Below are 14,354 nucleotides of genomic sequence, written 5' to 3'. Positions count from 1 at the left end.
CTCTTTTCAACATGACTTTCTTCTGGATATAGGTTAGAGAACAGGAACGTGTTTTGATGTGTTGAATGCTTGTTTGGGGAATTTTCTCTTGACGTGTGATTTAGCAAATACAGTGTGTTACAAAACTTATCTTTGATGTGAATGGTGTGACTTCTGTCACTTTGCTCCCGACTGCTCCTTCTCAAAGGTAGGGCTCAGATCATTTTTAACTGGTGACATAACTGCAGCTGAAAAGTCAGTGGTATGAGTATAGGTGAAGACTGAGATACACTTAAAACACACTTGTCTGCATTCATTTGCTGAATCATTCTGATGAAGATAGTTTTTGCCTTTTTTTGTATCATATAAGTTCCTATGTTTTATGTCTTGATATGTATATGTTCTGTTTTGTTTTTTTCTTCTGCTTTGACGAAAAGAACATTTGTTTTAAAAAGACAATAGCAATGACTTTATAATATTAATAAACCATCATACCAAGTACTTTGCTGTACTTTCAACAGGGCCGGTATGTAATGCATATTGAGCTGGTTAAGCCAATCTCCGGAGGGCTGGGCTTCAGTGTAGTTGGTTTAAAGAGCGAAAACAGAGGAGAACTGGGAATATTTGTACAGGAAATCCAGCCAGGCAGTGTGACACACTGGTAAGTAAGCATGGCTGAAAATGTGATCATGCTTTTTTAAATTTACCTTACAACCATTTTTTGTTGTTATGTTTCATATTCCATTTCCCTTTCTTTCATGCATAAAAAATAAATTTAACTGAAAAATATTTTTCCCATACAAACACAAAGTACAGTGGTTCACAAAATAAAGGGAATATGAAATACATGTTATTCATTCTTTATACATGTCATGTATGTGCCATAAATTAACACAAAATTAGCTAGCGTCACATTAATCACATTAGTTATTTACCATCAGACTTTGAAGAGTGCACGTTTTCAGCCCTAGATATAACATTTAACAAATATGTTTACAACAAGAGAAACAATATTTCATTTATTAAACTTCCTCCATTTTGCAGTGATGGAAAACTAAAAGAAGGAGATCAGATTTTATCCATCAATGGGCAACCACTGGACCAAACTATCACTCATCAACAGGCTATCGGTATCCTCCAGAAAGCCTCAGAGAAGGTTAATCTCATTGTAGCTAGAGGTCCTATCCCACAGCTGGCTAGCCCAGTGGTCTCCAGGACTCCCTCTGCAGCCAGCACACTCTCTGCTCATTCCAGCGCGGTAAGAACTCACTGAATACATATTCTCACATTTGTTCTTTTGTATTGCACTAGTTTTTTGAAGGATACGTATTATTTTGGTTTGTCTACAAATGTTGTTATCAGTAGTTTAAAATTAGAAGTGGAATAGGATAATTTCTTTAATGTAGAATTATGTAGAAACCTGTTTCTTTTGTCCTTTCTTTAAAGAAGAGGTTCTTCATAATTGAGATTATTACTTATGATTCTGAAATGATAAATAATGATTGTTACAATAATGTCATGTGTTCTGCATTTACCTTGTATTGTTTTTAATCTCTTATTACTCTCCTATCAAAACCTGAAGACACACTGGCAGCATATGGAAACAATTGAGCTGGTGAATGATGGCACGGGTTTGGGATTTGGCATTGTGGGAGGAAAAAGCACTGGTGTAATTGTGAAAACTATCCTGCAAGGAGGAGTAGCTGATCAGGTACAGCAATTATTTTTATAGAAGCTGTTGTCAGATTTGGTACTTTCCTTGTATAATAAGGAATTGCAAGTGAGACCGATTATAAAATAAACAACATTCTATCTCTGCAATTTGGTAGAATGTGAAGCTTTGTTTTTGCCTCAATTAGGATGGACGTCTTCGTAGCGGAGACCACATTCTGAAGATTGGTGACACTGACCTGCATGGAATGGGCAGTGAGCAGGTAGCCCAGGTGCTCAGGCAGTGTGGTAATAGAGTGAAACTTGTTATCACAAGAGGAGCGATAGAGGATTCTTCAGCTCCTCCTGCTCCAGCTCTGCCTCCAGTGGTGGAGCTGCAGGTAAGCTTAAAGGTCACTGAATATATGGTAATATGCTATAGGGAAATGTGGTAAAAATATAGCATAGGAGCATAGCATAGGAAATGGTAATGCCTTTTGGAACGTTAAGGTCTTAAGCTTACGATAACAATTGTGGAGGATTTTCCTGGTTTACAAGAATTGTTAGGAAACATGTTTTTTTCAATTTTGGTGTTTGATTCAGATTTTCCTATTTATTATACAATAGTGATAGCAACTGGTTTGGGTGGACATCACTATTTTCCAGAAATATATTACAAAAAAGGTTTAATCTGGTGGTGGAGTTACACACTTTTGTTTTTGTCATCAAATCTGAATTTATCACCATTTCCTCATCGCTACAAGAGCACACATTATTAACCCATAAAAAACCCTAGATGTGTTAGAGCCTGAAACTTACCATACTTACCATTGTAAATGTATAATATACTGTACTTATGGCTACCCTCTCACCAGCTTTTACTAGAAATACTGAAAAACTTATATTATTTGAGTCTATATCCTATTTTATAGTCTTACACTGGCATATACAATATGGCAACTATAAATCTATACTATTAAAGGAATTGCCAGTTTTCTTTTACCGAGATTCCCACTGAATATGGAATTAAACATTATTTCAATACTAAACTCTCTTGCAGTAAATTTTGTGTTGGCATAAGGTAAGTTTGTGCCCACTTACAGTGCCATTATTATTTAACATATTGCCAATACAAAGTAGAAACTTAATTTTTGAACAACAATAACCTGAGAATCCTAGATGTTGTAGACTTTGGGACTGAAAACAACTGTAGACCAAAAATAAATTATTTGTGTGGACCATTCCTCAAAATTGTTTATTTTCCTTTGAAAATAAATGAGAATCATGGAACACAATTTAATAGTAAAATAATTTTATTTATATACATACATTTTTTTTATCAAGTAAATAATATACATTATTCTTACATACGTTATTATGGATTAAAATATAAACATACAAATCATGAACTGAAATACAAAATGTAAAAAAAAAGTAACATACTTGATATACTTGCAGATAACTACTGTACATGATTTCATTTAGTTTACTATGTCACTGTGATATATAGGTGAGGAATGCCTGCCATGCGTGATGTGAATTTTACAGACATTAGCCACAGGACCCACCTCTGCATTCCACTTTTGTTTCTAATTCGACGAGAACGCTCAAACTCAATTGCCAAACATTTTTTGTTATTATTTTAGTGTGAATTGACAGATTATGAAGAGGATGATATTGATGCATTTGATGTGGAGCTAACCAAAAATGCACAGGGTCTGGGAATAACTATTGCTGGTTATGTAGGAGACAAAACCTCTGGTAAGCATGTTTTTTTCATTTACAATCTGTTAGATTTTCTGTGTAGCAGATATTATGGTCAAACTGTGGTTGTTAAACCATAAATGTGGAATGTGCCTTTTATGTTTTATATATATATTTATATAAATATTTATATAAACATTAATTTGTTTGTAATTTTTTCATAAACAAATGCATAATTCCACACACACTATTGCCTGTCACTAAAAATATTTCACTTAATAAAAAAGCTAGTTAAAATCCACTGATGTTTCTTATGAATTCATTTTCTTGTCACAGTCTGTAAATATGGATTTCTGAACAGAAGTCCATCTCTGATCTCAGTTGAATTAACCTGAATCTTTACTACTGTTTGCCCAGAATGAATAACAGATTTCAGCAAACCTTAAAAAAGTTCCTTGAGAAATATTATTTTCATTAAATGCATTCATATTATTTAACTAAGTTAAATAATGAAAATTCATTATTTCATTCAAAGGCCTAAATGTTGTCTGTGATTGTGTTTTGTATCAGCAAGAATTCATATGTTCCAATGTTTCACCATTTCCCTAAATTGTGCCTTACAGTGTGTCTTTTGTCATTGTAGAACCCTCTGGCATCTTTGTGAAAAGTATAACAAAAGGCAGTGCTGTAGAGCAAGATGGCCGGATCCATATTGGTGATCAGATAATAGCTGTAAGTGTATCTAGAGAAAGTGCTTTTTCCCAGTATGTACAATATTTCCTCCTTATTATGGAACATAAGAATGGTTACAAAAATGAGGCCATTTAGCCCATTTATGCCATCTAAGGGAGGATCTCAGCTTCAACAGCATAGCAGGGTAGCTTGTTCCATACTAATTTAAACATTGTTTTAGCTAATGTCATCTGGTCTAGTTTTCACTGACTCTCATGATGTCTGTTTGTCAGTAACTTTGAAGATTTCCCATACCTGAATCTTCTCTGTTCGAAACCGGAAAAGTTCAGTTCTTTCAATCTGTCAGTGTAGATCATTCCTTTGAGACTAGAAAGGTATCTCATTGCTCTTCTCTACACTTACTAGCTAGAAGCAATCTTTTTTAACCAAAATGTTACACTATATTTTAAATGGGACAAAACATAGACAGTCCAAGTAGAAAATGTTCTTAATGTCTTGAGAATTGTATAATTTTAATTTAAATTGTATAATTTTTACTGTATATCCCAACATTTTGCTTGCTTTTTTATCGCTTCCACACATTGTCTCGGTGATGTCAATTACATGTTAGCTTAAATACTTAAGTCTTTTTCATTAGGTTGCTCTTCAAATTCAGAATTTCCCACTTTTATCTGTAGTTTTGCTTTTGGTTCCTGCATGAAATACTCAGCACTTGTGTACATTAAACATCACCTGTAAAGTGTTTGCACAATCTTGAATTTTATCTTAATATTTTTTACTTTCATTCGCTGTATTTCCTTTTATATATATATTTAACATATATGTCTTCAAAGCGTAAAATACTGCATACTGCTTGATAAATACAGAGTGGTATATATATGAACATTAGTATTGCTTGAAAAAGTCTCAGTTCTCATTATTATGTAAGTAACAGTGATGGTGCTTTTCAGGAAGTAATAACAAATTAAATCAATATTGTGATTAAGAGAAAAAGAAAGGTGCTACTCAACAACAAACTTAGAAAAATGACTGTTGTTGGGAAATGCTTGTTGTTTTAATGCTCACTTTGTTAATATTCTATACTGTAGACCCAGTATCAGTATCAGTTTCAGTTCTGTATACAATTCAGAGATTGTGAATGTTGGAAATCCTTCACTGAAATGTTGTTTTGTAAAACAGGCTTTTCTATGACAGTTTTAATATATGAAAGGGTAGTTAACAATCACCATGGTAATGTAGCTTGTATGGTCAGATCGTAAATTAAGACACCACTGAAAGCCTGCTACATACAGCCATTGAAACCTCAATGTCCAAAGTACAGATTCTTATTTTTAAGCTTATTCTTCTTTCTAAAATAAGTACCAGTAAATACTTCCTAATTACAATACAAATATATGACATCAATAGTAAAGCTTAAAAAAGCATTAGAATGTTACAGCTCATAGTTAAATTTTAGCATAGTTTTAAATTTTCATGTATATGATCATTCTGTTTTGTAAGAAAACATTCCTGTTATACACATCCACAAGATAGAAACTGCACTAGAAGCAGCAATTTCCTGTGAACAAATACTATTAGTAGCATAAAGAAGCTAAATAAAATATATTTGAATTTAGGTATTTTTTATTATATTTTTACATATATTCATATTTTTTAAATACTGATCTTTAGAAACATTTATTTTATATACACTTAATGTTGTACAGTACTGCAAGGAAGATTATGATCTTGCTTCATGTAGTAAACAGGTCAATTTAAATGTTATGTTTAATATCGGGAAAGCTCATTTCTAAATATTGATGTACATTGTCAGATAAAAGAGCAAGATATTTGTTGTCAGTTTTTTATTACGTGTTCTGAGAATGAGGTTTTGCTTAAAAGATGCTTTCAGCAGTGATTGTATTGCTTTTGTAGGTGGATGGGACAAACATACAAGGCTTCACTAATCAGCAAGCAGTGGAGGTTTTGAGACACACAGGGCAGACAGTGCATCTGAAGCTCATGAGGAGAGGGTTCAGACCCGAGGAGCCACTGATTTCAGAACACAAACCTCTGCCCAAAGTTGTGAAGGAGCTCGCTGTTGACAGAATGGATTCAGATACTACAATAGGTATTTTCCCCATACAATATACAGGACAAATCATAAAGCTTACATTAAAAGTGAAAATGTCCAGAGTAAAATTAGCTGTATTTTAAAGTTCTATGATGGAGGTTGTGCTGAAGTATCAGTACGTGCTTTATTTCACCATAATTATGATTATATATTTTTTAGAATTTAATCTTCTGCCCATTATTTGGAATTGATTCCATAAACCTACTAACTGGGATAAACCTTAAAACGTGTACCCATGGATAAAGCAACAAGGGTAAAATTTTACACTAAACAACGGTTTTTTGATGGTGTGCTACACATAATGAAAATACACATGGTTTTAGAAATATTTTGTTATATTTTGTGTGAAACAATATATGTTTGTTTTTCAGAGGATAGTGATAGAAAACAAAAACCGTACCCATCAATTTGTGGAAGTTCAAGTATAACTCCTACAGAGGATGAACAGATACAATCAAAAGAGGGTGAGGAATCTCACATTACTGTATATACACAGATACTCAAAAGAAGAAATAACAAGTGCATTCTTTGATAGAGTATTTTGAATACAGTTCATTCAAGTTCTATCCATTTTCTAGTATTTATTTATGAAGATTTTTATTAAGATGCTCTTTTGTTCAATAAAAGTTAGACTTCCTACTTTCTATAAAGAAGTCTTATATTTTAGAATATTAATCATAATAATGATAACATATGATATTAGTTACCTTTTTTATATTACAAAATCACTCGGAATTCTATTTTAATTCTATATTAAAAGGTTTTTATAAGAACTTCCTAGTTCTGTAACTCACAACTCCAGTGTCTGATAGTTTTCATTCCAGTCTAGCTCACAGCTGTTTATCTGAATAGTTTGGAAGTAACATTTTGATTTTAACCAATTTTAATTGATTAGTTTTCTTTTTCTTACATTGTTAAAAATTGTACATAATGCAATGTTAAACTGAAAATATGTAGTATAAATTATGCAACATATTTTTACAGCTGTAGACATTGAACAATATTTCAATTCAGAAACTTTGTAGTTCAATTAAAGGCTCAATTACATAACTGATAGTTCAGCTGGAGTGAAATACAGACTCAAGGCCAGCCAGGGGTTTGTAATTCTGTCCCTGAAAGCCACTGTATCATTTGGTTTTCAATTTTTAATTCCTGCTCATTTGCTATGTAAGACTACTTACAAAATCTGTAGGACTTGGCTCTTCATGACTGGGATACCAAACCCCAGCACCAGGCTCACAGGGATTCAGGACCAGGATTCAGAAGTTCTAGTTTGTATCCATTAATAATTCCAAAATTTTGTTTTATGACGATGCTACCCCAGATGCTAAAATAAAGGTATTTTATTAAATAATCGGACCTTAATCGTATCCTGTTGCTTTATTGGAAGTTTTTTTCACACCTGTTCCTTGGGAACTTGTGTTCTCTATTTGTCATTGCAAAGTTTGATCAATTTCATACATTTGATCCTTGGTATTAAGTAATAACTTTATTGTTGCCGAGAAAAGTAACAGACAGAATTCTGGTTTATCTGTCCTTAGCTTGTTTAATGAATCTTCTCCTTGAACCAGTGAAAACATTCCTCTCCAGTTATCAGTTAATGATGTACAGATATAAATGGGAACTATGCTGTGTGAAACACTGCAGTAATAAGCAGTTTTAGTTCTGCATTACTTAAATTCCAGACACCTGTCATTAAATCTGTTTAGCTTAAATGAGTCCTTAAGTGCTTGTTATAAATACATGGTTCATTCTAATTTTTAATTTCCAATCCAACATTTACTTACCGAAATCTTATACATGAAGTTTAATGACATTTATGAATTTTAAAGAAAATTTTTCATTTTTAACAGTTTCACAGTGGAAGACTAATCAGATAATCCAGTTAAAAAGCTTAATAGTTCTGATGGAATGAAAACCAGAGACCACAACAGTTCTTCAGAGCCAGGACTGAAGAATGGCACTTTAGTGCATTATAGTGGAAGTCTTCGAAAGAGTCTATCCTTCCAAACCCCAGCATCTACTAGTTATCCTCCTTTTGAGTTCTGACTTGCATAAGTGAACTCATACTGTATATTAGTAAATAGACCTTTTGTGATTCATTTTTAGTTCTAACATGGTTGAAATTTTTACTTTTATATTACAGAAATATCTTCTTAATTGCTCGTTTTTTGTGTGGGATAGTGGTTAGCACTGCTGCTTCATATTGTCATGGAACTGGGTTCAGTCCCATCTTGGGATACTTGCTTGTCTGCAGTCAGATGAATTTTATGATGCAAATTATTAGTTTAATTAAAGATTGAGTAAGTAATTCAAATTTAGAAATCCATAATGTAGACTATGTTTTGTTGAGATTTAGTTTTTAATATTTTAAGAAACACTGCTGACTGCCATAGAGGAGGAAGAGCTCAAGAAAAAGTGGCAGTCTTTACTTGGTCCCAGCAATGAAGTTGTGGTAAGCAAAATATAAGTAAATATTTGTTCCATTAAAGTTATTATTATGTACAATTAGCATAATTTCTGTTCTGCATATGGTAGAATGACCTTAATTGTGCATCATTTTGACTGTATATTTTAAGTTTCAAAGTGCTGACTTGGCTGATTACTTATTTGATCCTTAGATGTTTGGTAGCAGTAGCCTGATACATATTCTGACATTACTGACCGTGAACTATGTTAATCAGGTTGTCCCAATTCACAGTGTTGGAAAATGTCTTATCAGACACTTCCAGTTTCTTAATGTGTTATCTGTAAAAGACTTAAACACAGTTCTCCATTTTAGAAGCTCTCCAGGATATGTTACTTAAAAATAGTTTTATATTTTCTGCTTTAAGGATTAACATAAAATATGTTTGATTTTCATTATGAAAATATCTTGAGTATTTATGATCTGTAAGGTTTAAGGGATCCTAATATACTGTAAGCAAAATTTAAATATTTCTCTTGATGTTGCTTTAACAGTTTTTCTCAAGGTGATTTCTGATGTTGTAGCCTTTAAATATATGAATAGGTTAATTTCACATAGACATCATGTATAGTATACAGTGTAAACAAAGTCCTTTTCCTAGAGTTTATATATTCCTCAATACCTGTGAATTGTAAGGGAAATAATATGTATCCAAAAGTCAGCTCTCATAATTAAAAATGTTTTTGTCCCTATGTTTAGGTTGCTCAAGTTGAAAAGTTTAGTGAAAGCAGTGGCCTAGGCATCAGTTTGGAAGCATCCTCAGGGCACCATTATATCCGCTCAGTTCTGCCAGAGGGGCCAGTTGGACGCAGTGGAAGATTGTTCAGTGGGGATGAACTCCTTGAGGTAACAATCGTACTGAAACTCTGTAAACAAAATACAACCGTTGCGCAAGTGATTTTCCTCATATCTTCCAACACTACACATGCCTAAATTCCACGTGGGAACAGACATGTTAACAGTTGTCATTATCTTGCCTTCACAGGTAACATACCGTAAGCTCTGTAGCGACATCTCTTAGGGTTCTATGTTGGTGAAAAGCACTGTACAAATACATTTTGTACATAATATTCAGGCTACATAATTATTGTTACTGTATGTAGACTGGATACAACTAAAATTGGAAAGCTGGATATATGCTGTTAGTCCCTCCCAGCTGGAAGTGGCTGTGATAGAGTGTGTCCATGTTGTGAAAGATGTCCTAAGAAAGAACCAAGTAAAATAAGGTCTTTTTCCACATACTTGATAACTGTAGATGACCACAGTATAGTTTTGTTATTGATTTCAATTTACTGAAACCCATTCTGATGATTAAGAAGCCCTATTTGTTTCTAGGGAGCAAACTTGACCCTGCTCGCAACATGTTTCTAATATTATAAACTTGTGGCATCTCAGGATAATGTGAAAGCTGTTAACAATGATGAAGTATTTGAAGATTCTGTTGTTTGCTTTTGTAATTGATTTGAGAGACGCTAAGATGGTCATTCAATGTTTGGGTGTGAACGCCAATGTGTACCCAGATATAAAACCAGCTGTGTATAGGTTAAATAACTACTTTCATATTCATTATACCATATAATCCTGTAAATCAAAATCACAGTATCTTTACATAATTTTAGGATTTTGCTATATTCCTCTGTCTTCAGTGTTTATATTACATTTTTAATTTTTTTATTACAAAATTATGTTTTAGGTAAATGGAATATCGTTAATTGGTGAAAACCATAAGGAAGTCATAAGCATTCTCAAGGAGCTGCCTGTATTTGTGACATTGGTGTGTTGTCGTCCAGCTTTGCTGTTGGACAGTGACAGTGATATAGGAGGAAAAAATGGCCTCCAAGAACATTTTGATGAACCAGAACAGAAGGTACGTCAATCTGTGATCTTTGGCTCTCAAATCCTTACCTCTACAGCATATCCGCTGGTATGTTTTTAACGTTTTCAAATATTTTCTCATTTTTAGGTGAACAGATCTATACACTATCAATTATATGATTATTATTATTATATTATTAGGCATGCAGTCTATATTCTGTTATACAAACTATACTATGATGAGCTGTTTTCTGAAGAGCTTTTAATTGCTGCATCAACATCAACAGCATCAGTTTTAAGATTTGTTTTTATTGAGACAATAATACCATAATGACCTGAAAACATCCCAGGGGAAGGAGGCTAAAAATGTATCACTGTACCAAAAGTACAGTGTATCTGTACTTGTTCATATGCAATGGAAATTAAAATATTATATATGAGTAGGACATTTTTAAATTTGTGACTTAATAGTAATGTTTTATATCTCTTTTTCAAGGTACATGTAGATCTTGGTGATAGTGTTGGTTCCTCGGAGACGGATGATATTGTAAAAGAGAATGTCACTGAGGAGACTCTAGGCTCATCTTTAGCCATGTGGGAAACAGAAATACAAGACATTGAGCTAGAGAAAGGAGACATGGGGCTTGGCTTCAGCATTTTAGACTATCAGGTAAGACAATATTAGTCATATACCATGTACAGTAAGAGAACATAGAAGTTGGGAGATTCTATTGGGTTCTATTAGGATTCTATTGTTTTGCATTTTTTCTTTAACAATTATAACCATCCTGAAAAGAAAAGATTTCCTAAAATATGTACGGAAAGTGAGCGGTTTCAGAAATGGAATTATTCTGCTTGTGATTTGCTTAATTATGTGTTTTTTCCCATTTTAGAGAGGGACTAACACAGATGTTCATTTAGTTCTCATCCAGCGGAGTGCGTTAATCAGCTAATTACTTATAAAATGCTGTAACTTGCACCTGAAACAGGACCCTGTTGACCCAGAAAAAACGGTGATAGTGATCCGCTCCCTGGTTCCTGATGGGGTGGCAGAAGTAGATGGGCGCCTACTCCCTGGAGATCGGCTCATGTTCGTTAACGATACGAACTTGGAGAATGCGAGCCTGGAGGATGCAGTGCAGGCACTGAAGGGTGCACCAGTGGGAAAGGTCCGAATTGGAGTGGCCAAGCCTTTACCTGTAAGGTCCTTAATGTTGTCTTTCGAGGAACATCATAACATGTGCATGTGTTTGAATGTGTGTTGTGTCATACAGCTAAGTACCTGATAGAACTGCATCCTGTTACATCTCACTTGAATTTTTAATCAGTAGGCAATTGTGTAACTATCTTGCATTGCACTTCATTTTATTTTACTTTTTACTTTTTAAATAAAGTTAATTGCACAGTAGTGAATTACCAGCAAATGGATTTTTTAATTCTAAATAAAGGGGAGCAGTAAATGGGAATTGGTTCAGTTTTTAGATTTTTTCTCTTTTTTAATCTGAAACTGAAAACATGAGCCAGTTTTATAAATAATTTGATATTCTAACTTAAAGTTGTGAAGGGATGACTGTAAATCAGGTCGTAATGAGATCAGAGCTGAAGTGGGCTTAAAAGATCTATAAATGGAAACTTGGATAATTACAGTAGCCCTATAGTGTTTTAAAAGCTCATTACTGAACTTGGATTCAAGTGTAATAGTACTTCTATAAAATAAACCATGACCCTCACAAGACAAGCAGAATAGATTCTAGTTGTATTTGTGGTCATCCCATCATGATGGGAACCACTTTATATTCACGGAGAATCATGATGAGGATCATGAAGAAGTGTGGCTGTATTGCCTTTGTTATAATGCATTTTTGAACTTTTTATTACAAAATTCTGTGAACTAAATAACATTTACATCTGCATCCTTGCTTAGTAAAACACCAAATTGACATAAATAGGATCAATTTTTTTTGATGTGAGCTTTATTTTTTTTATTTACTCTTGCAACTGATAGCAGAATGTACATCTCTGTTCTTTTTACCATGACCTTTGCAAATTTAAAACAGAAGATTAGGGCAGAATTTAGATAGTTTGAAAAGTCTTCCTCTGAAATGTTCCATAGAAATTATACGTAATAGCAAGAATTAAATAAGTTGTACAGGTGTTTTGTTAGGCAGTGGTGCTTGTGAGCCACAGTATATTAGTAGGTTCTGTCCTAAATGTTCATCAGCTTAAGGTTTCAGAAAAGGATTAAATAAGTTTATTTGAGTAAATAATTAGCTCAGTTTTCTGTGTAGCTTATGTAACCGAACTGAACACAAACACGAGATGCAGCGTCTTTTTAGGATTGTTGTAGTTGTGGACATCTCTCTTAGGCTTTCAACATTATATTGACTCAATATATAAAGGTATAATTAGGATTTAAAATAAAATTATGTATTTCAAATTATCAGAAATAATTTTTAAAATTAGATTCACTGAGAAGTTGTACAATAGACTGCATTTTACCAGTATTTGTTTTTACATTTAAAATCCAGGTAAAGAACTGTTTTCACTTTTCTCACCTACATTAATAAAGTAGATACAGTACATTACATTAGCAAACCTGAATGCTGCCCATTTTAGGATCTGATTTTGTTAATTCACATGCATGAGTGGGACAGATTTACAATGTTTTAAAATTTTCATTGAAGCCACAAGTGTTTTATGTAAATTATTGTGCAAATCACAACCTGTGCACCCAGTATAAAACATCTCATGTTTCGACAGGGATCATATTTACTGTACAATACCTTTGCAGTTTGTTAGGTTAAGTGCATGTTAAATGCATTCTACTTTTTTCTTTAACCATTATATTCATCCCCCCCAAAAATCCTAAAATATTTTTGCTAAGTAATATAAAAGAGTACATAAAATTTAACTACTGATAATTGGTACAAAGGTATTCTAAAGCTGTTTTTATTGTTACTTGCTGACACATAACAACTAAAGTGTGAATCCTAGATTACCTTTAAAGTCATGCAGAACTAAAATGTCTTAATTTCAAATGTGGAATATTATAGTAATTAGTAAATGGGTATTCTAATTTTAAGAAACATTCCACTTCAGAAATTCTGCGTTGAATAATCACCCTCTGCTCTCCACACATGGAAAATCATGATACAAAGAACCTCTCTGGTGAAGAATGCATTTCTTGTACCCAGTTGCTGATTTATCTTGTATTAGGGAATGGCTGTTGTCAATGAAAAAGAAATGAAACAATCGCTGAGATTGTGCCATTGCGTTAGTATTTAACCGCTACTAACAAACCTTGTACTACTAACATGCTAACTCTGCTTAGAAGCACTAAGTAGTCAAGTACAAATAATACATCTTTCAAAGAATAGAAGTCAGACTCTGAAGGAGTAGCCCCAGTGTTCCTGGGGGTGTGCTTTGCATGTCTACTGCATAGTTCACCCTCACGTCACTGTTTCTGCAGCCGACCCCTGAGGAGGGCTGTTCTTCTGCAAAGGATGATTCCATCTTCTACACTGCTCAGCAGTTTGAAGACGAGGAGCAGGCTGATTCTGCAGTTTTCCATGCAGAGCTAGCAATGGTTAGTTATTTCTTACAAGGTTTGGCAAACCAAGCTGCGGAAAACCCCATCTTCCATTCAGGAATCAATTACAACCAGTATGCATACTGTATGTTAAGAAATCTTCCAAGTGAATTCAGTTCATACATTTATCACTTACTCTCATAAGTGGGTAATATTAGGTTATGACATTTGGTAACAGTAACATGGTTTAGCAGGCTGTCTTCTAAAGCCTGATTAAATAGTTTCATTGAGAGTAAAGCTGATTGTCTGACACCTTATGTACATTGAAAGTAGCTTACAGATGGTTGTGGACACCAATTGAAGTATTGCTTTTTTTTAGAAGAAAAATCTTTAAACAAATAGTG

General features: G+C 33.6%; 1 protein-coding gene across 1 annotated transcript in view; it reads left to right on the top strand.

Annotated features, from left to right (window-relative positions):
- LOC148840564 (multiple PDZ domain protein) overlaps positions 1–14,354 on the top strand; it is a 62,049-nt gene that overhangs the window by 9,517 nt on the left and 38,178 nt on the right. Inside the window, exons 5-18 of the mRNA XM_088915251.1 lie at positions 501–640; positions 1,024–1,237; positions 1,562–1,690; positions 1,839–2,030; positions 3,276–3,390; positions 3,977–4,065; positions 5,941–6,136; positions 6,511–6,603; positions 8,515–8,594; positions 9,306–9,452; positions 10,300–10,473; positions 10,918–11,091; positions 11,411–11,620; positions 13,891–14,007. Coding sequence (XP_088771377.1) covers positions 501–640; positions 1,024–1,237; positions 1,562–1,690; positions 1,839–2,030; positions 3,276–3,390; positions 3,977–4,065; positions 5,941–6,136; positions 6,511–6,603; positions 8,515–8,594; positions 9,306–9,452; positions 10,300–10,473; positions 10,918–11,091; positions 11,411–11,620; positions 13,891–14,007 — 2,070 coding nt within the window. The remainder of the gene's footprint in view (positions 1–500; positions 641–1,023; positions 1,238–1,561; positions 1,691–1,838; positions 2,031–3,275; positions 3,391–3,976; positions 4,066–5,940; positions 6,137–6,510; positions 6,604–8,514; positions 8,595–9,305; positions 9,453–10,299; positions 10,474–10,917; positions 11,092–11,410; positions 11,621–13,890; positions 14,008–14,354) is intronic.

This window comes from Atractosteus spatula, chromosome 1 (assembly GCF_055471065.1).
Source record: "Atractosteus spatula isolate fAtrSpa1 chromosome 1, fAtrSpa1.hap1, whole genome shotgun sequence".
Lineage (NCBI taxonomy): Eukaryota > Metazoa > Chordata > Actinopteri > Semionotiformes > Lepisosteidae > Atractosteus > Atractosteus spatula.
Note: the sequence above shows the minus strand (reverse complement) of the source record. Positions and strands in the feature narration are given on the sequence as shown.